Source organism: Carassius carassius, chromosome 31 (assembly GCF_963082965.1).
Source record: "Carassius carassius chromosome 31, fCarCar2.1, whole genome shotgun sequence".
NCBI lineage: Eukaryota > Metazoa > Chordata > Actinopteri > Cypriniformes > Cyprinidae > Carassius > Carassius carassius.
In genome coordinates this window covers 9,163,734-9,185,476 of record NC_081785.1, presented here as the reverse complement: position 1 = coordinate 9,185,476, position 21,743 = coordinate 9,163,734, and the positions used below count along the sequence as shown (strand labels likewise).

General features: G+C 36.0%; 2 protein-coding genes across 2 annotated transcripts; one reads left to right on the top strand and one right to left on the bottom strand.

Annotated features, from left to right (window-relative positions):
- The first annotated feature begins 2,479 nt into the window (after window positions 1-2,479).
- LOC132111480 (solute carrier family 22 member 7-like) lies at window positions 2,480-7,472 on the top strand. Its single transcript, XM_059518821.1, has 11 exons — window positions 2,480-2,943; window positions 3,356-3,459; window positions 3,591-3,745; window positions 3,839-4,007; window positions 4,114-4,237; window positions 4,327-4,433; window positions 4,922-5,136; window positions 6,525-6,633; window positions 6,788-6,994; window positions 7,209-7,293; window positions 7,336-7,472. The coding sequence occupies exons 1-10, from the start codon at window positions 2,563-2,565 to the stop codon at window positions 7,285-7,287; spliced, it is 1,650 nt and encodes a 549-aa protein (XP_059374804.1). The 5' UTR covers window positions 2,480-2,562; the 3' UTR covers window positions 7,288-7,293; window positions 7,336-7,472.
- LOC132111481 (cysteine-rich protein 2-like) lies at window positions 7,403-15,768 on the bottom strand. Its single transcript, XM_059518822.1, has 7 exons — window positions 15,655-15,768; window positions 13,114-13,208; window positions 11,339-11,396; window positions 10,235-10,381; window positions 8,773-8,847; window positions 8,209-8,303; window positions 7,403-7,890 (listed from the first exon to the last, which is right to left on the bottom strand). The coding sequence occupies exons 1-7, from the start codon at window positions 15,695-15,697 to the stop codon at window positions 7,756-7,758; spliced, it is 648 nt and encodes a 215-aa protein (XP_059374805.1). The 5' UTR covers window positions 15,698-15,768; the 3' UTR covers window positions 7,403-7,755.
- Between the last annotated feature and the right edge of the window lie 5,975 nt (window positions 15,769-21,743).

The following is a 21,743-nucleotide window of genomic DNA, read 5'->3' as shown; positions in this document are numbered from 1 at the left end:
ACTCAGACAGATGGTAATCATGCAGATACATTCACATTCAACATAAAACACACTCTCACATATATAAAAACTGTTGAAAAATGAAACAAACAAAGAAAAAGGCGATCGCTATAAGTTCTGCCTCCATCAGCTGACAGGTGCGTCAGAGCGTGTCACGAGGGAGCGCCAAAATTCAAATAAACTATCTTTCGCCTATTTTTCATTCATTCATTCTTTTTTCCGGTGGATTGTCTCATTCTGTTTGTGACACTGTATGCTGCAAAACCATGCCGTGTTTTTACTACCAAGACGCAGTTTCCGACCGTGAGTTATTCCATAATGGACGCAAACAGTTCTGTCGCTGAAGAACTGAAACGTAAACAAAGGGATTATGATCCATATTACAACGTTATTGCTTCGTTGGACTAAACGTGCTTCATGAGATGTCGTTCAGTGGACCCTTACCTTTCTAACTAAACCGGGATTTACAGCTGTGGATGTGTTTATGTGTTCGTGTTTATGACTCGTTATTACGACGGATCTGGTATGTACAGCGTTTCCATTGCTCATGTTTGTATGTGTACTGCTTACACAAATGTAGCAAAATACAGTCTTTATAAGCTTTCCATTGAAAAACAGCGATCTGTCGTCGATGCTTGAGGCTTAGATCTTTATAATGATACATAGTTTGTCAAGATTAAATTTGTCCCATTTCATTTAATCTATTCATAAACACTGACACGTGCGAGTTGAGAGGCTTTGAGGATGAGGGCGTCGGGGTGCAGGCTAAGAGGTTTTAAGTAAGGTTGTCAAAGTTATGAGTGTGTGTCTACATTCTTTTGTTGATTTGTTCTTCATCAGATGTGGAGTGGGTGAGCATTGAACACAGAAAGCTGGTTGGGGTGATTGACAGCCTCTCATGGACATTTGCCTTCATGCGCTTTTCACTGATTGCATACTTCATTTGAGACTGGAGATGGCTGACAGTTGCCATCTCATTGCCCACTGCTATTGCCATAATCACTTGGTAGTGAGTATAAATAAACTAAGCCTAATCAGAGGTCACAAAAAACATCTGAAAAATCATTTGGCACATGTAATATGCCTTTTCAGAGTACTTGCTGCACATTCTCAATATAAATGAATTTACACTTCATAAATATGAATTTTGATATTTTTATAGGTGGGTTCCAGAGTCAGTATGGTGGCTGATAGCTAATGGGAAGGTGGATAAATTTGGCAATTGTAACACCCTTTCACACCCAAGCTGAGGGAAGTGACTCTGCATCTCATTCCCAGTTTCTCTCAATATGGAACAGGACAGGTGTCAGTAAATAAAATTGGAAAACAAAGTTAATTGTTACTTACTTGAAAAATGCAGATATTTTGTTGTAAATATAAAAGTAATGCTTTATTAGTTACTTGAAAAATTTAAATACATGCATCTAATCACATAACTTGTTACTTGTAATGCGTTACCCCAACATTGCCTGGAAATATAGTTGATAAAATGGTACTGGTGTTTCATCTAGGATAATGGCGGAAGATATGTTATGAACTTGAAACCTGAGTTTACTGTTCATTAACCAGTAATCTGGAATCTTGCCCTAGTGCTTCTTAAGTGTCTGTAAAATGCAGAGTGTAAGTGTTTATGTCTGTGGAGAAGGATATGAATAAAGTTATTTTTTTCTTTGGGCTATGCACACAACGTAAAGCTTCAAATTAAAGGCCTTAACTTTGATTCAATCCTCTTGATATAGAAGTTTTGTGAACCACAAAGCCTTGCAAAATGAGGTTGTTGAATAACAGCTGCCTGAAAGGTTTTCTAAGCCCGGATCAGTGCTGATGTTTGTGTTTTGATGAAGACAAAAGTTAATCTGTGTAAATGACCATACAAAAACCCAATCTGTCAGCATCAGCTAAAAATGTGTTTCTACTTTTTTACTCCTTTTCTAAACAAATCAATAGGCATTTAGATGCCATATTTAGCTATTTTGTGTCAAACGTTTATGACAAATAAACCATTCTAGTTTTATCTAAGAAAATCCTTCTTAATATAAGCCAACAACTCAACATGACAACTCTGACGAAAGATGTATTACATGATCAGGAGCTTGCCTTTCTTCTGCAAACTCCAGAAATTTAGCCATTATAAAATAACAAGAGAAAATTGATCAAAAAGGGACTGAAACTGTTTATGATATATTTATGTATGAGCAAATCATGTATATAGCCAAAGAGTCCTAGTGTGACAAGATGTCATCTGTATGGTAAGGAAATGTGTCAATGTCCATATGCATTAACCACGTGAACTGCACCCGACGAGACACTCTTTTACAAGAATTAACAGCCAAATCACAAATCATTCACCCCTGCTGACAAGATACTATGGGTAGCAGCTTGTCTGAAGACACACACACATTAAACACAGACATGAAACAACAGCAGTTTTTTAATGACCAAAGTACAATATGTATCTGACTTCCAGTTACTTTAACCTTTGATATCCCATAAAAAGCTCACAATGTAAACCAGGGATTTGGTGGGAAGACACTGAGGAAAGTCTGTGTATCAACAAAAAACATGAAGTTTGAAGATCTAATTGTGGAGATCAATGGCTTCGGCAGGTTCCAGAAGATGATTCTTTGCATCAGCTTTGTAGGACGATTCACTATACCGTGTCACTTTTTATTAAGCAACTTTATCGCCGCCGTCCCATCTCACCACTGTGATATCAGCTCTCTGGATGTTCAGGGAATCTTTGGGAATCTGAGTCGGGAGCAGAAACTGACTGTCAGTATTCCAGCTCAGGATGATGGGAGTCCTGCTACTTGTCACATGTTCTCTTATCCTCAGTTTCATCTGCTGACAAACTCCTCCAGCAGCACAGAACTTCCAGAAGTCCAGTGTCAGAATGGATGGGAGTATGACAACAGCACATTCATCAGCACTCTCGCCACACAGGTGAGATTTCAGTGAAGAAGGTGCTGCCTTTTCATTTGAATCACTATAAACTATACTTGAATACATTGTTTAACTAAATATTGAAACATAAAATTAAACCTAAAATTAACTTAAGCAAGTCTCTAGCAGTTAATTATTAGCTAGCAATTCTGCACATTTCAATAAAAAACATCACTGCATGTGTAGTTAAAGCTTTTTTCAAATAAAGTAACAGTTTTTCTGGCTCATCCTCAACATAAACCACATTTTCACAATGATAACTTAAAAATGCCAAAACGGGAAATAAACTGGCAACTAGTACTCAAATAATTTGCTTCATTTAGTAAATTTTTACTAATAGGTTTTACAGTGTCAGTAAATATGTTGTTTTTCATTTTCACAAAGTTATTTTCAGTATCTTTTTATTTTAAAGTGGGATCTGGTATGTGATAAAAAAGGTTTGAATAAAGCTGTGGCCACCATCTTCTTTGTCGGAGTGATGTTTGGAGCAGCTTTTTTTGGAGGCATGAGTGACAGGTGATGTAAAAAAAAAAAAAAAACAGACCTGTATATTAAGATAAATATTATGAACTATTTGCATTTTATGAAGACAGCCACAAGCATGAACTGTTCTGTATGAATAAACCTGTCTTCTGTTTGGCATGTAGATTTGGCCGTAAGCCAATGCTGTTGGTGTCCTATATATCAGGAATGGCTTTTACACTGGCCAGCATCTTTTCTTCCTCCTTCATCATGTTTGCAGTGCTGAGATTCTTTAGTGGATTCACCATCACCGGCATCGTTATCGTCTCAACCGTACTCAGTAAGACCCCTATCTCAGGTCCCCAGTTTATGAATGAATGTGAATATAAAACAAAGTAAAATGGCCTTACCGTATATGCGTGTCTTTCCTCAGATGTGGAGTGGGTGGACATTCAGCACAGGAGGCTGGTATGTATAATTGACAGTATGGCATGGGCTGTTGGGAGCACCTCATTGTCTCTTATTGCGTTCTGTATCAGAGACTGGAGAAGGCTGACAGTGGCTGTCACTTCACCTTTACTGCTATCCACAGTCCTCTGGTGGTAATGGACCTTGCATATTCTGTCAAATTAAAATCACAGCATTACAGAAATTACGGTAGTCAATTAAGGGTGAGAATGTTACACAGAGCAAATGTTTCTGATGTAGGTGGGTTCCAGAGTCAGCTCGGTGGCTGATAGCTAATGGCAAGGCTGAAAAAGCTCATTATTATCTTCATAAATGTGCTGTCATGAACCACAAGGAGCAAGTTATCTCAAGAATCAAACCTGAGGTGAGAGAAAACAATATATAACATTGGATTGATCACTTTTTTTAAAAACAAATCTGTAGGCTAAATATATCTCTGCATTACTTCTATAGGCTCTCTCTATAATAGTTACAGATGGGGGAAAGAAAAATTATTCGTACCTTGACCTTGTCAGAACCCCTAAGATGAGGAGATTGGCTCTGCTCACAGGGACCATATGGTGTGTAAATGAACCACAGTTCAACAGAGCATGCCCACTTTTTCCGTGGCCTTGGTTCCAAAGTACTTTTCCGTCAAATGTTCCAATATGGAGTTAAAAAAAATCTTTGTTAAAGAGTTAAAAGCCATGAACCAAACAACCATCTATGAGGTGAATCACAACATTACAAACTTTGATTTAAAGCCAAATCAGACCAAAATCAAAATTGCAAGACTGTGCTTAACAGCTTAAATGTTTATTTATTGTAAAATATGTGTATATTCAGAGTACAGAGCATTTTCGATGTTTCGATTCTCTTATTTGTGAAAAGATCATTGGAGAATCATGGGTAATGTAGTTTCTCCTGCAGATTCCTGCTATTAAATACAATTATAAAAAAAACAAGTGCTGTTGGCTGCACTATAGTCTTCAGTGGCTCTAGATTACAGAACAAGGACTTGAATGTTTGAATAATAAATAATCTATTAATGATTTTTCACTTCATACAGGTTTTGTGTTGCCACTATGACCTATGGTATAAGTCTCAACATCACAGGCTTTGGACTAAATATGTACCTCACTCAGTTTGTGTATGGAGCCATTGAGGTTCCCTCTAAACTGATGGTATATTACCTGCTGGAGAAGATTGGCAGGCGTAAAACTGAAGCAGGAGCTCAGCTGTTGGCCGGAATCAGCCTTATGATTAATATATTCATACCCAGAGGTGAGACTGGCAAAACATATGATTATCCAGTGATGATTATAATTACATGTGCAAGAGTGCTGTTGCGAATATCTCGCAAAAACAGCATGATTACTTTTATAGCAGATTGATAAGATGTTAAGACTGCAGACATCCCTCCTGTCTACTGCATATTGATAGTTTCTCTCCAGTTTCTGCAAATTATACGCAATATCACAATGTTATACCAAATTCTGTGACCATGGTAGGCCCCGTTGTCACTGTGGAGTTTGAACTTTATTATACATATGAGTTCAGTTCACAAACAGCCTATGTTCAAACATCGGTGACTTAGACAATTCTGTAACTGGAAGTTACTGTTCATTAAATGTTCGCACAAGAACATGCATATTATTGTGGATTTATAACCGTCACTTGGCATGCTGTGGAGAAACAGACACGCCGACTGAACACTGAGTGTAAATATATACAGAACTGGGGAGTGGAGGGTGGGAGGTATAAGAGATTTAATTAACCTGTTATGCTGCCATGTCAGATTTGGTGACCCTGCTGTATGTCTGTTGCTGTTCATCAAACCAAAATACTCTCTAGGATATAAAATAGGCATTATATAGGCGTTTAAACTTCATCAGAGTGTATTTGGATAATATTAAAACCATTCTGTGACAAACAGAAGGAGATAACTTTTAATACTGCCTTGTCGGATTTGGTGACTGTGAATGTCCATTATTGTTAATTTCGGACCAAAAAATGGAGAAGAGAGAAGTTTAAACATCACCAGAATAAATTAGGGTAGCATTAAAGCCACCAGGGTGACATTAAATACATTGTGTCTGAAATAGAAACAGGTAACAGATTTGATGACTCTGCTGTGTGACTGTCGCTGTTTATGTCAGACTACTTCTATTGTATAAAAGAGATTAGACATCACCAGAGTGAATTTGGAGAACATTAAAGCCATTTTTGCCATAATTATTAATATGCAATCATGATAATACTCAATAGCACTCAGAGACCTTATCCAGTAACAATTTATTGAGATTCAGTGAATAACCTAACCCAGGTAACACAGCGTACAATCGAGCAAGAAATAAATCAACTGAAACTGATTAGGGAGTACAGCTGTCATCTTTGGTTTTAACGCTATTTAAATTGATGCTACCTCCCTAACCGTGAGACTCTGCTTGCTCGAGTAGATTCGTGGACCAAGATAGGTAGAATGTAATAGGGTAGAATAGAAAAATACATAAAAAAAAAAACTTCTGTAATTTGCACTGTATTTGTTCAATGCATATTATACAGATGGCATAAGCTCAGTACAACCTGATCTTACCGGAATGGCACAAGAGGATACATTTAATTTGTTTATTCAGTCTTACTGTTTTCATTATTCTCTCTTTCACATTCAGATCAGTGGGTTGGTCGTACTGTGGTGGCAGTACTGGGTAAAGGTTTTGCAGTTGCTGCTTTTTGTACAATTGTATTATACAGCTCGGAGCTTTACCCGACTGTCCTCAGGTAACGGTCGAAAATTGTTAACATAATTTTTATATTTTATATAAATGTAAAATAAAGGCATGCACTTATATTTACAGTCTCATCCCTCATATATTTCCTCATTACATAGCAGTGCACAGTATTTAACAATCATTTATTTGACTGGATCCTTCAGGCAAAATGGGATGGGCTATAACTCGTTCCTGGCCCGGCTGGGTGTGTCTGTGGCTCCTCTAGTCCTGCTATTGGACAGTTTCTGGGGCCACTTCTCTCAGACCGTCCTGTGTTCTGTGGCACTCATTGCTTCTCTGGTGGCCTGGCAGTTACCTGAGACACGAGACAGGTGTCTACCTGAGACTATAGAGGATGTTGAGGGTACTGGGTAAGTCATAACCTATAATATGTTGTTAAGGCAAGTGTAGAAGGTTTGTATTAACACACTGCTAAACACCTGAGTAATTCTGTTGAGTCAAGGATGTAATATTAGGACCGAAACAGATGTAGGTACAGTATGTTTAATCTAAAAAAATCTGGAAAGTTGATATTGTGTGTTCATTAACCAAGTTATTATTATTATTTTTTATCATATTGAATAGGAAAAATCTCATTAAAGATCAAGACAAGCAGGAGGATGAGGAGAAAATGACAATGAATGAACACAAGGAGGAGCTCTGAGATTGTGCGCACATTCAATCTTACATTTTTAACAAAGTTGTTTAGTGTCATGTTTATAGATCCCTGTAAATGTGAAAACAAATTAAAAAAATTCAATTAAAAGAACAATCCAAAGTTCTTTTAAAGTATGTTTTATTAGTAACACAAGGATTTACAACTTTCTCCAGTGCCATGTAATAATTACAGATATTTTAAATGGAGGCATTAATGAATAAATACATATCTGAGTTTGTGTTTGTAAAAGAGAGAAACAGAAAAAATTAGAGAAAGAGCCGATGTGTGACTTATGTATGACTTTTCTTTTTTTTAAGATGCCAGTGGCCATTTCTGGTTATTAGAATACATGCATTATGCAACGACATCTGCATATATCTATGTGAAAAATAAATCTTTATACCTTGCAATTTTATTAATTTGTAAAAAAAAATATTTTGGTAAAAATTAAAAAAAGAGCTTTTCCTTTGTGCTTTAATGTTCACTTGGCATTTCATTCTCTGCGTTTTCTTGCTCATAAATGTAACAGCCCACCTTTCCAATATTCACACCTTTTGGTCCAAAAAGGTACCCGTAGCAGGGCACATGGCAGTATGGGCTGCCCTCATGCTGCAGAGAAGAGAGAAAATACAGCACATTAAAAGGGAGCCTGAATCAATGATAAAGCCATCATTATGGTAGATATTCTAAAAATATTACACAATAAACCATTTACATTACATATAAGATTTACATTCCAGATATAGCTGTTATTGTGGAATTTAATAAACCAAAAAAATATATAAACAATATTATTTAATAACAAAAACTGACAAAATAAAAATGGATTCAAAAATACAACAAACATATCTATCAGAGTAGGAAAGCTAGTAGGAAAGTAGTGAAGACGCATTAACTGCAAATTAGAAGCAGTAGGTTGTATAGTACCTCTGCATGGCCACCAGGGGTCAGTGTTTTCTTGCACCTAACACAGCGAAGACAAGGCCTGTGCCAGTTGCGACCCAGTGACATCACCTTCTCAGCTGCAGCATTAGACCATGAATGACATCACATCACATTAATACAACACAGTGCTGTTTTTAATGTTTATATATTAAAATAATAATAATAATAATCAAATATATTCAGAAAATGTAAAACAAAGAAGGTATTTATTAAAAACATGCAAATTATAAAATATATTAATTATACAATTGTATATATAATATATAACTTGATCAGCTTGTACATGACTGTATATGACTAGAAAAGAACTACAAAGTCCTTAAATGTTACACTCAAGTCTGAATGATGAGTAACCGTCGTAAACAACACTCACCTTTGACTTTTACCTTAAACTTTAAAAACATTTTCCCTCTATTTTTTAAAAACATTAGTATTTATTTATTATTTATTGGAATTTTTGCTGTTCCTCTTTTAATGGACTCAAAATGGTCAAAATGAAGGTTCTCAAATGTCTGTAAAGTCATAGTTTTGATTCACTGGACTCACCGAAATAAACTGCCTTTCCACAGCCAGGACACAGACAAGTCTCTCCGGCAAACATGCGTGTAGGTGCAGTGGAAGCTATAAACAAGAGCAAAACCTTAATGTATCTGTATGTACATTTTTCTTGCTTTTATATTCATTTCTGTGTGCATGTTAAAAGTTGCTGAACTATAACTGTAATTTCAGCCAAGGAGGACCATAATTCACTCAAAATTACATATAGGCACTTTTCTGACTTGTGTCTCTTAGTATACCATGTCTATGACATCTATTAGCAAGTTATTAATCTAGATCTGTTACCAAAACATTTTAATAACTTCTGGTTTGATGCTTCTGAAGGCCAGATCCAGGCTGGTGCGATTAAAGCTATGCTGTACGATGTGCATTGATAAGGATCTGTGTCACTTCTGTTCACAAACCTGCCTTATATTCTAAATCAACACTTTTGTCTCATATCAGTGATGACAGACTGTTAACAATCTTAGATCCTAATGCATTTTCCTGTGTTCATTTTATCAAAGCGAACCCATGGTGCTTGGCTCACGGGTATAGGAAACACCCGATGCATTCCTCCAGACGTTTCCAAAATGGTCCTTAAAACCCTCCTCTAAAATTCCTGCAATGTCCTGCCTGTCAGAAAACACTTATTGAGGGGAAATATTTCAGGAAAGAAGTCATTTAACGAAGACCATTAAAATTCCACCACATAAAATCCCAAAAGCATCCTCCCACTTCTCAATTACAACACACACATTTAAGTATTTCTGTCTCCCACTCAGTGTAGGAATCTGTGTATGTGTGTATTAAAAAGTGCTGAGGAAGTGTTAATGTACAATGACATGTTTGATACAATGCTGATTGATTTATATTGATACGAGTGTGTCTATATAAATACAGTGGCTAAAAACAGCATATGGACACTTAAGTCACACTTTAATATAACTGAATTTCATTTTATTACTAGACAAAAACATCTCACAAGTGCCACTTTGTTTCTCACAAGATTACTTTTTTTTCAGATTTTAAACTATTTAATTACTATGTAATTATTTTTTGCTTTTAAAATTCGTGGTATAAATATTGTTTTATTATTTCAAACCTAACAAACCATTTTGTAAAAAAAATTTTTTTAAATATGTGTTTGAGATACATTTACTGAATTATTTAGTGTCACGTGAACTTTCAGAGAGTTCCTTCTAATATGCTGGTTTGCTGCTCAAGAAACAGTCTTAGTATTAGCGATGTAGAAACAGTTGTGCTGCTTAATATTTTTGTGGAAACAGTGATATATATTTTGCTATCCCGATCCACTGATGAATAGAAAGTTCCAAAGAATAGCATTTATTCAAAACAAAAATCTATTTTAATACTTTTAATACAGTTACTGTCACTTTTATAAATGTAATATGTTCTTGCTGAATAAGTTTCTTACTGACCCCAAACGAAACTGTCTAGATGACTGTACCTTTACGTTGATTATAGCTGATCTGTGAGTTGGTCCAAGGTGTGGTGGGCGATCCGTCTGAACGGCTGTTACATTTTGTTGATTTGTTGACTGGTGTTTGAGGAGGTGTGTCATATATGTAAGATCCTGCCCCTCCAATATTTACACCTACCAATGAGAGGACAGAACAGTGAGTAGTACCATTTCCTAATCAAATGTATCTCTCCTGAACTGCGCACTCACTTGTATATTACAACCTGAAACAAGCATATTCTAATGTCTGAGTGTGCATTAACATAAGCTATACACTGAAACCTAGCATCTTACCAAACACAATATTTTCCTACTTCTAAACACACACACACACACACACACACACACACACACAAACCTCAGACAGTCAGCCACTATAGAGTATCCACTGTCTCGCTCTTATGTTGTCACTGGATCTGCTTTTACTCTTCTGGTGTCTTAAGTGTTTAGCAAACAGGGCGACATTTTTATTATGAATGTTGATGATATTTGTATGCATTTGGGCAGATATTGTTGCAACTATTAATATGGTTTGTAAGTGACAATAGGACGCTCTTCTCCTGCCTCTGTGGTATAGACGTATCCCATTTAACAGATTGCTAAAAGACAAATCTCCACTTCACTAGCTGATTCTGTCATTTGATCTCGTGAGGAAATTAACTAATTAGAGTTTTTAATGAAGGTATTGAATTAAATGTCCCTGTATAATCTGGTTCAACCAGAAAGACCTGCTTTGATCTGGTCTTTTTTCATTCTGGAGCCATCATGAAATCATTCTCTAGTTCCAAACTTGTAGGACTTTATGATATTTTGAAAAAAAAAAAAACACTGTTATGTAAGGACTGAGCTATTTTTAAACTTTTTTTTTTTAATTTCAGAAAGATGAAATGCAACTTTTTTTTTTTTTTTTATCTTACAAAAGCTTTTTACCTGGGCCTTTTTTAAGTTTCTCCAAATACACATGAAAAACCTATCAGCCCCAAGATTCTCACTTAGCTTTGTATGAAAATACATTCTATTTTTCTGTGTAAAGTATCTTACACACACTCACAACATGTCTTACAAACTGCAGTTACAACTTATTGTACATACCTTTTGGTCCAAAGAGGGTTCCATAGCAGGGCTTATGACAGTAAGGCAATCCATCATGCTGTGTGTGAGAGAGACATCTTTATTAGTCCATTTTAACTTTATTTTACTTAATTAGCAGAATTTCTTATTGTATGTAAAGTAGCTTTGCTAACAAAAGCTTTATGTCAATAAAACAAACTAAACCTAATAGAGAATATTTTTCCCAATTCAGTTTAAGCGCTGATACAGTATAAACAGAACTATTCTGGCTTAACAATACCAATTATTTTTCAGTTAAAATGTCTATTTCTAAATATAAAAATTTGTTCCAGGTATTCTACTACTAAAAGGTAAGGTAAAATGATCAGAAGTGTGTGTGGAAGACAGAATGAAAGAGAGGCTTGTGTTGTGCTGGATTCATTAGAGGTCATTGTTACATCCTACTCCTTCCAGACTGCATAAAAAGACCCAGTCAAGCTCAAATTGGACTGAAATTCAAGCCTCCTAACATACACACAAACACACCTCTATTTTAGTGTGTATGCATTTTGGTGCGTTTGTGCTCCTGAAAAAAAGAAGCCAAAATATCATTTTATTATATCCTATATTATTATTACATTTATTATATATATATTTTTTTTGTAAACTTTATATATTAAAAGCATCTTTCTCAGTCTCTCTGTTGTGAGCTAAAATTACTGATTGTGTTTTGTTTCCCAAAGAAAGGAATTGGGGGAAAAAAAGGCAGTCGACACCTGCAGTGAGTGAATGCTAACAACAACACAACCTCCTGCTAAAAATTAATAAGAGAAAAAGCACACACACAATAAAGGGAACACATCAACTGTAACAAAACAGTGACAAAACCCTCTTTAATTTTAAGTCAGAACTCAACTTATAATTAAACTAAAGCTTTATGTGACTATTCTCTTTGTGTTCATGTGAGTGTGTTCAGAGAGAGAGAAAGAAAGAAAGAAAGAAAGAAAGAAAGAAAGAAAGAAAGAAAGAAAGAAAGAGAAAGTAAGAAAAAGAAGGCAGACAATTGCTTTCTGGTTTAATTAACTCTTATCTTTGCCCCTCCATTATCCATGTAATTATTCTGGTAAAGACAACAGTAACTTTGAGTGTGGGAGAGGAAGAGCATATGCTTACAGATATACCTACTTGTACAGTAAAATGATTTGAACTAGCTGTACCAGACTGAAAATGGCTTTTTTTGACAGTTTCGAGAAAACAAGCATGCTTAAATGTTCCATCCAATATTAAACAGATAAATAACGAATATATTCTTAATTGTAATCTCTCCCTGACAGTCTGAGAACATTCCAGACAGATCTAATGAGGTTACTTTAAATATTAATTCTGTGTGTTTCCAGTCATTGTAGGATTTCAATTCATCCATAAACATCTACTCGTGATGAGTGATAAGTCTACAGGTGAAAAATAGACTAACAAAGGGATGAACGATCATTTAACCCAAACAGGGAAACAAGATCACTGAACTAGAAAATGTCTCCTAACTTATCAGACAGGACCCTCACACATGTCAGTTCAGTATAAAGGAGAAAGGAAACAAAGAATAAAGAAAAAAGAACAATAAGGGGCACCCAAATAGAAGTGGACAGGGATGACCTACAAATCAGTGTCAGCTCAATGGAGTGTGTGGCCGCCTGCTAAACTATGACACTGTGGATGTGAGGCACACTGAGAAACTCTGCTGTTACATACAGACCTAGAAACAGGACATCCTGAATCACAGTCTATCTCAGTGCAATATGTACTTTAGTTCTGCTTACCTCCGCATGGCCTCCAGGAGACAGAATCTTACTACATCGTTCACATTTCAGACAGAAACGGTGCCAGTTTTTCCCCAAAGAGCTCACTTTCTCAGCTAGAACAGGGAGAGAGTGTAATGTGTTATCTGATCAGTATGTGTGCTATATAATGCTGAGGATGACCGACTTAACTGCAGTAATTTATATCTAAATTACACACATTTAAAGAGATTGCAATTGTCCTGTAGTGATACATTTCTGTTTGGCTGCTTTGTATTTCAGTCAAATGGCCTCTTCTATTCTAAGTGGGTGGTTTTTAGCCAGTAAAAGCTGCTAATTGAACCAGACACTATGTTAGTCATAAACCTAACTTTCTATTACTAGCATCACATGGTCTTCTTGTTCTATGTCTCGGAACTGAAAGAAAGCAAGAAAAATAGAAATATCAAGCAAGCACAACTATTTAAAAGTTACATTTTAATTATTTTAGTTACAAAAATGTTTATTAATACTTCTTTTTAGTACGGATGCATTAAATAGATCCAAAATGACAGACCTTTTGTAATATTACAAGTGTCTATACTTTTTCAAATAAGCGCTGTTCTTTTGAACTTTCCTTAATCTGTAAAGGAAAGCTATAACTGTTTTATTAATACTTTTCATTAATAATAAGAAGAAATGTTGCTTGAGCAGCAAATCAGACCTTTCTCTGACCTTCACAAGCAGTTTCTGTGCACAATCATTTGGTTATTGGAACTTTCTGTTCATCAACGAATCCTGAAAAAACGATTATATTTTTTTACAAAAATATTAAGCAGAACTGTTTCCAGCATTGAAAATAATCAGAAAGGTTCCTTGAGCAGCAAATCAGCATATAAGAATGATTTCCGAAGGATCATGTGACACTAAAGACTGGACTAACTGCTGTAAAAAAATTCAGCTTTGCCATCACACAGATAAATGGCATTTTAAAATGTATGCAAGTAGAAAACAGTGTTTTTACTGTGATGCATTTCACAATATTACTAATAAAGTTAAAATATTAAAATGTAATTAAATTAAATTAAACAATTAAAAATAAAGCAATCTCTTACCCACCCCAAATTATTGAACGGTATTGTATACTGATTTTCAGCCAGATCCAGTCTACTTTAAAAATGTTTTACAACTTTTCACACAAAAAACTGCTTGAATGTTTTATCTACATTTACTCAATCAGCTCTTGAATAATAATATCAGAAAATCTATAGTTTGCTATGAGCAAACACACAGTAAACAGTCATGGACTTTGGAGCACAGTAGTGAGAAATGCAAGCTATTCAGAGAAAAACACATTGGTCAACATGCCACAATCAATCAATTAACAAGCATATTTTCTGTAATTATAATATACCTAACGAAAGAGCTATGATATGATATAAAAACTTTTTCCAGGTTGACATTGTACATTGTGCATGTGGGGGAATAAACCCACCACCCCAATGCCCTATATGCTTACTAGCCGACATTCCTAGGGTCTGTCTCTCTCTCTCTCTCTCACACACACACACACACACACACACACACACACACACACACATGCCATCACACAAAATTTGTCAGGTCAAACAGAAAGCACACTGACTATTCAGAAGTCTAGACCCAGTGGGCATATTAAATCATCAAGATCCTCTTTAACACAGCCAGAAAGATAGTTACTCCATCCGCTAACCTGCAACAGTAGCACAACAGATCCACTCACTCAGTTCAAGAGTCCCTTGCCAAATTCTTACGTAACACGGTCACCCAATTCTCTTTTCATGAGCTATAGCATTTACTAGCCCAGTGGATACTGGATGCTGGAACAGAATACTAAACAGGAGCCGACAATAACAGGACAGACTAGAGAGCATCCTCCAATGCGGTTGTGGGCGTCACTTGTGACCTATCAATAACAATACTTAGTTTTGCACAGGCTGATTCACAATTGACCCTCATCTTCTTGAGACTGGTAGTTTGGGGTCCCAGAGATCTCTATGCTGTACGCAGGAAAATTAACCTATTATTTTACCCTAAATCATTTTCTTTGACCCAGTTAAACTCACTAGACAGATTAATCTAACCTTTTTACAAAGACACTTTTCATGTTTATGAAGGTAAGCACGACCACATTTGTGAAAAATACATTAAATCAAATACCAATACACTACTGAGTAATGATGTGTACAGCAGAGAATATTAGTATATGTAGATTAATTGCGTCCTATATATCTCTGAGAACCCAAACAGAATAACAACATCCAAGGTGGACTTTTGTTATAAAGCATATATACACACACACACACACAAATCAAATATAAGTCCAAAGTGTTTTGTATTATTACCGAATAAGCTCCAAAACAAACAAATAAGGTTTTCAAACTCTTGCTTTGTAACACTGTCAAGATTTGCAGAAGTTTATTAACAGTTTATTTTTAAAAACATACTATGCAATTTATTAGTCCAGGCCAATAATACAATACCAATCAAATGAGCTTGGCTTGTGATTCTGCTGAGTGATGATTCTAGTGGAAAAACTCTCACCGAAAAACACAGTCTCGTCGCATCTTGGACAAATGGACGTCATTCTCTAGAAGAGTCTTGTTGCTGCGCAGGTTCGGTTCTGTTCGTTGTCTGTCTCTCAGCGGCTGCACACTGTGTGCAACGCGAGTCGCGACGCGGTGTTTATTTAACTTTAAAGAGCCTCCGTGCTTGTCTCATGAATATTAAATACGTTGCGTGACGTTCGACCAGTAAACTCTGATTGACTGAAAGGTAACGAATCCTGAAGGCTTGGCTTGTAAATATTAATTAGGAAACACTGCTGGACGCCCCGTTGTTAATATTCATAGCCTTCGCCTTCAAGGGATTCTCGTGGCACTGTTACACCAAGCCTTTGGCTTAACTAATGAATAATGTTTCTAATTTTATACGTTAATTAAAACAAAAACACTCCCTTCTCTGTCTACATGTTATCATATGCTGATGACACTCAATTCTGCCTCTCATTCCATCCTGATGATCCGACGATAGCTGCTCGCATCTCAGCTTGTCTAACAGACATTTTTTACTGGATGAAGGACCATCACCTTTAACTCAACCTTGCCAAGACAGAATTGCTTGTGGTTCCAACAAACCCATCGTTTCATTACAATTTCACCATCCAGTTAGGCACGTCAACCATAACTCCTTCAAAAACAGCCTGAAACCTTGGAGTTATGATTGTTTATTAGCTGACTTTCTCAGTCCAGTCCTGCAGATTTGCTTTATTCAACTTCGAGAAGATCAGGCCCTTTCTTTTGGAACATGCTGCACAACTCCTTGTTCCAGCTCTTGTTCTGTCCAGGCTGAACTATTGCAATGCGGTCTTGGCAAGTCTTCCAGCCAGTTCTATCAAACCTTTACAATTAATCCAGAACACGCCAGCAAGATCAACTTTTAACCAGCCGAAAAGAATACACGTCACACCTCTGTTTATCAATTTGCAATAGCTGCTCGCATAAAGTTCAAGGATTGATGTTTGCATACCACCACTGGCTCTGCACCCATTTACCTTAATTCATTACTTCAGACTCGTGCCCTCTAGAAGCTTGCGTTCTGCAAGTGAACATCGCTTGATTGTGCCATCCCAAAGAAGCGCAAAGTCACTTTTACGGACTTTTAAATTAAATGTTCCCTCCTGGTGGAATGACCTCCCCAACTCAGTCGGAGCAGCTGAGTCCTTAGCCATCTTCAAGAAACGGCTTAAAACACATCTCTTCCATCTTTATCTGACCCTCTAACTTTCACACTTACTATTCTAATTCTATTCTTAAAAAAAAAAAAAAAAAAAAAAAAAAAAAAAAAAAAATTCTAACTATGTTTCTAATCTTTTTGTATTCTATCTATTTTTTTTTATTTATTATACAATTTTATATACCATATTTTTTGGAATATAAGCCGCACCTGAGTATAAGTCGCATCAGTCCAAAAATACGTCATGAGGGAAAAAACATATAAGTCGCACTGGACTATAAGTCGCATGTATTTAGAACCAAGAGAAAACATTACCGTATACAGCCGCGAGAGGGAGCTCTGTTCTGCTCAGTGTAGACTACAGGAGAACTGAGCAGCATAGAGCGCCCTCTCGCGGCTGTAGATGGTAATGTTTTATCTTGGTTAATTTCTCTCGGTTCATGTCAAATTAATTTTGATAAATAAGTCGCACCTCACTATAAGTGTGATGGAAAAGCCTGATGCTTTGCAAAAAATAAACGATTTTATTCATAAAGATACAGAAAACAAATATTCTCACAGAGCTGTTTACTGTTTGTTTTTGGGCAGGTTATAAAGGCAATCGCAGTATATTTCGGCTATGAGTGAAATGCAGGGGGGCGGCCTCGGTGGAAACAGAACAACAGAGACTGGTTAATAATACGTAAATTACTTCTGTTTAACGTTTAATTTTTAGTTGTATTGTTTGTTAAACGAAATTAAATATGGGCAATATGTATGGCCTATTAAAAACGATATAAACAATGCTGTAAATGATAAGAAAAGGAAAACAAAGGAAGTTAAAATGCAAACCAGTGGTTGTGTGGATTATTTTAGAAAGGTTTAGTGGATTTAAGTTAATCTGTAAACATTATTTAATGTATGAAGTCAAAAATAAGTTATTAATATAGTAATTAAACTTTATCTGGGTTAAATCAACCCCTTATGTTGGGTTAAATAAACAACCTAATTTGCTGGGTAAAATTAACCCAAGATGGGTTCTGTCCTATATTTACCCAGCCCTTGGGTTAATAACAACCCAAATTGGGTTGGGTCAAAAACAACCCAATTTGGGTTGTTATTAACCCAAGGGCTGGGTAAATATAGGACAGAACCCATCTTGGGGGTTTCATAATGAAAATTGTAGATTCACACTGAAGGCATCAAAACTATGAATTAACACATGTGGAATTATATACATAACAAAAAAGTGTGAAACAACTGAAAATATGTCATATTCTAGGTTCTTCAAATTAGCCACCCTTTGCTTTGATTACTGCTTTGCACACTCTTGGCATTCTCTTGATGAGCTTCAAGCGGTAGTCACCTGAAATGGTCTTCCAACAGCCTTGAAGGAGTTCCCCGAGAGATGCTTAGCACTTGTTGGCCCTTTTGCCTTCTGTCTGCGGTCCAGCTCACCCCTAAACCATCTCGATTGGGTTCAGGTCCGGTGACTGTGGAGGCCAGGTCATCTGGCGCAGCACCCCATCACTCTCCTTCTTGGTCAAATAGCCCTTACACAGCCTGGAGGTGTGTTTGGGGTCATTGTCCGGTTGAAAAATAAATGGTCCAACTAAACGCAAACCGGATGGAATAGCATGCCGCTGCAAGATGCTGTGGTAGCCATGCTGGTTCAGTATGCCTTCAATTTTGAATAAATTCCCAACAGTGTCACCAGCAAAGCACCCCCACACCATCACACCTCCTCCTCCATGCTTCACAAGTGGGAACAAGGCATGTAGAGACCATCCGTTCACCTTTTCTGCGTCGCACAAAGACACGGTGGAACCAAAGATCTCAAATTTGGACTCATCAGACCAAAGTACAGATTTCCACTGGTCTAATGTCCATTCCTTGTGTTCTTTAGCCCAAACAAGTCTCTTCTGCTTGTTGCCTTTTTACCCTAGCAGATATTCTACCATGAAGGCCTGATTCACACAGTCTCCTCTTAACAGTTGTTCTAGAGATGTGTCTGCTGCTAGAACTCCGTGTGCCATTGACCTGGTCTCTAATCTGAGCTGCTGTTAACCTGCGATTTCTGAGGCTGGTGACTTGGATGAACTTATCCTCCGCAGCAGAGTTGACTCTTGGTCTTTCCTGGGGCGGTCCGCTTGTGAGTCAGTTTCTTTGTAGCGCTTGATGGTTTTTGTGACTGCACTTGGGGACACTTTCAAAGTTTTCCCCAATTTTTTGTACTGACTGACCTTCATTTCTTAAAGTAATGATGGCCACTCGTTTTCCTGTACTTAGCTGCTTTTTTCTTGCCATAATACAAATTCTAACAGTCTATTCAGTAGGACTATCAGCTGTGACTATCCACCTGACTTCTGCACAACACAACTGATGGTCCCAACCCCATTTATAAGGCAAGAAATCACACTTATTAAACCTGACAGAGCACACCTGTGAAGTGAAAACCATTTCAGGTGACTACCTCTTGAAGCTCATCAAGAGAATGCCAATAGTGTGCAAAGCAGTAATCAAAGCAAAAGGTGGCTACTTTGAAGAACCTACAATATGACATAATTTGAGTTGTTTCACACTTTTTTGTTATGTATATAATTCCACATGTGTTAATTCATAGTTTTGATGCCTTCAGTGTGACTCTACAATTTTCATAGTCATGAAAATAAAGAAAACTCTTTGAATGAGAAGGTGTGTCCAAACTTTTGGTCTGTACTATATATATATATATATATATATATATATATATATATATATATATATATATATATATATATATATATATAAACCTCTAACATGAATAACTTCCTCTATTCTTTTTCTATTCTATCTGTTTTCTTTCTTATTGTGGTATAGTGAGATGGTATGGAGAAGTGGTATGAAGAAGTGAAAGTGAAAGTGAGATCCTGAACTTCGTTACTGTGACATACACAACAATTATTTAAAAGCCCCTGCTACGTGTACTGCATTTAAGCTAACTTGTGTATCATTGCTCTTTTGTGTACCATTGTCCTCATTTGTAAGTCGCTTTGGATAAAAGCATCTGCTAAATGACTAAATGTAAATGTAAATGTAAGTTTATGTCTCAAGAATTAAAACGAAGCTGTCTTAAAATGTTTGAAAATCATTAAAGGCTGTAAGAATTTGATTTGATTTTCATTTTGTTTTCATCAATGCAATAGGGTTTTATATTGACACATTTTAGATCAAAACCACAGCACTGGCAGTCCTTAACACCATAACTGGTCAATTTTTAGGTTTTGGGTTATTTTACTCTTAAATGCAATGCCTTCTTTCTGAAAACATCCAAAATACACACACAAGTACATATTTTTATCACACTTTATGCATGTGTAGATTTTATTTACAATACACATCTTTAAAGGCTGTTTTCTCAAAATGAGTTTCCAGTTGTATTCCTACCTGTTCTATTTTCTGAAGGAATTTACAAAGGGGTTGTATCATTTGCCTGATTTACATAACATTTTATGAAACCGCAAGAATGAAGCCTGGCTTTATCCAATGTTTAGATTTCTGTTCTGGAAATGTATTCAAATTTGTTCACATTAAATTAGTGCATGTGTACATTTAGTTCAGGTCCCTTAATGCACTGTTACTAACCATGGTGAAATTTGTTAATTAATTAGAGTCTTGATGAAATACGTTAAAAAAAAATTTTTTTTAAGTTGTCTTTTTTATTTTTATTTATTTAAATGAAGCATACACCATTTCACTGTCATGTTGTTCCAACTTCCAAACATGTATGACTTACTTTCTTCCATGCAAAACAAAAGGAGATGTTAGGCAGAATGTTAGAGACTGACCACCCCAGGCAATACCATTTCTTTGCTCCTTTTGTTTTTTTTTTCATACAGTGAATAGTGTCATTCTGTGAAAGGTTGTCATTTCACTTAATATCTCCTTTTGTGTTCCAAAAAACAAAGAAAGACATATGGGTTTGAAACAACATAGGGATAAATAAATAATGGCAGAATTTTAATTTATGGATGAACTCTGGAAACCCAAACTTTGTTATGCTAATGTTTACTGAAGCAAAAACCATCAACGCTCTCGTTCATTCTTCTTAGTGTTTACTGAAAAGATAATGCAATTAGTGCAGTCTAAATAGATGCATGTGAATGATGGAGGCTTCAGTAAATGCACTTTCAGCTTCTGGCATCACCAATGAGATAATAGATGATCTCATTCTTGCGTCTTTAGTTGGGGTCATAGGTCACCTCATAAGAGACAGCAATCCATGGTACCAACTGTTTAAGACACAACTCTCACATAGTCTATTACATAATACTGTCCATGGACCTTCAGGTACCCTGAAATGTAGTGTTAATAGCCATCAGTATTACAGTATTAAACAGATAATATATTTTATAATAGTGTAATTTATCTCCCTGTTTCACTTGCTTTGTGTTTTATTTGTATATTTATTTGTGTTTCTTATTATTATCATTGTTGTAAACTGATACATTTTCAGTATTCTCTGCTGAATAGAAAATACATTAATCAAATTATTTATTTGAAATAGAAATCTTTTGTAACAAAAATAATCTTTACTGTGTCGTTTGATCATTTGAATGAATCCTTGTTAAATAAAAGTTTCTTTCTTTCTTTCTTTCTTTCTTTCTTTCTTTCTTTCTTTGCTGTATGTGATCTTTTTAAAATAGACTTTTTATAATGAATCTTTAAGTAGAAAAGTCACCAGATGCAACACACTGCTTAAGAACAACAGTCTTAGTTAAAATATCCACAGTAAAGCAAGGCATATAGGCTATAACTGAGAAAGATCGATGTTATGCTAAAATACTGTTCACTTAACATTCACTCATTGAAACACATCTCCTTTGATCTGACATCACTGTGATATCATTATGACATCACTGAATGGATTGATCGGCGGT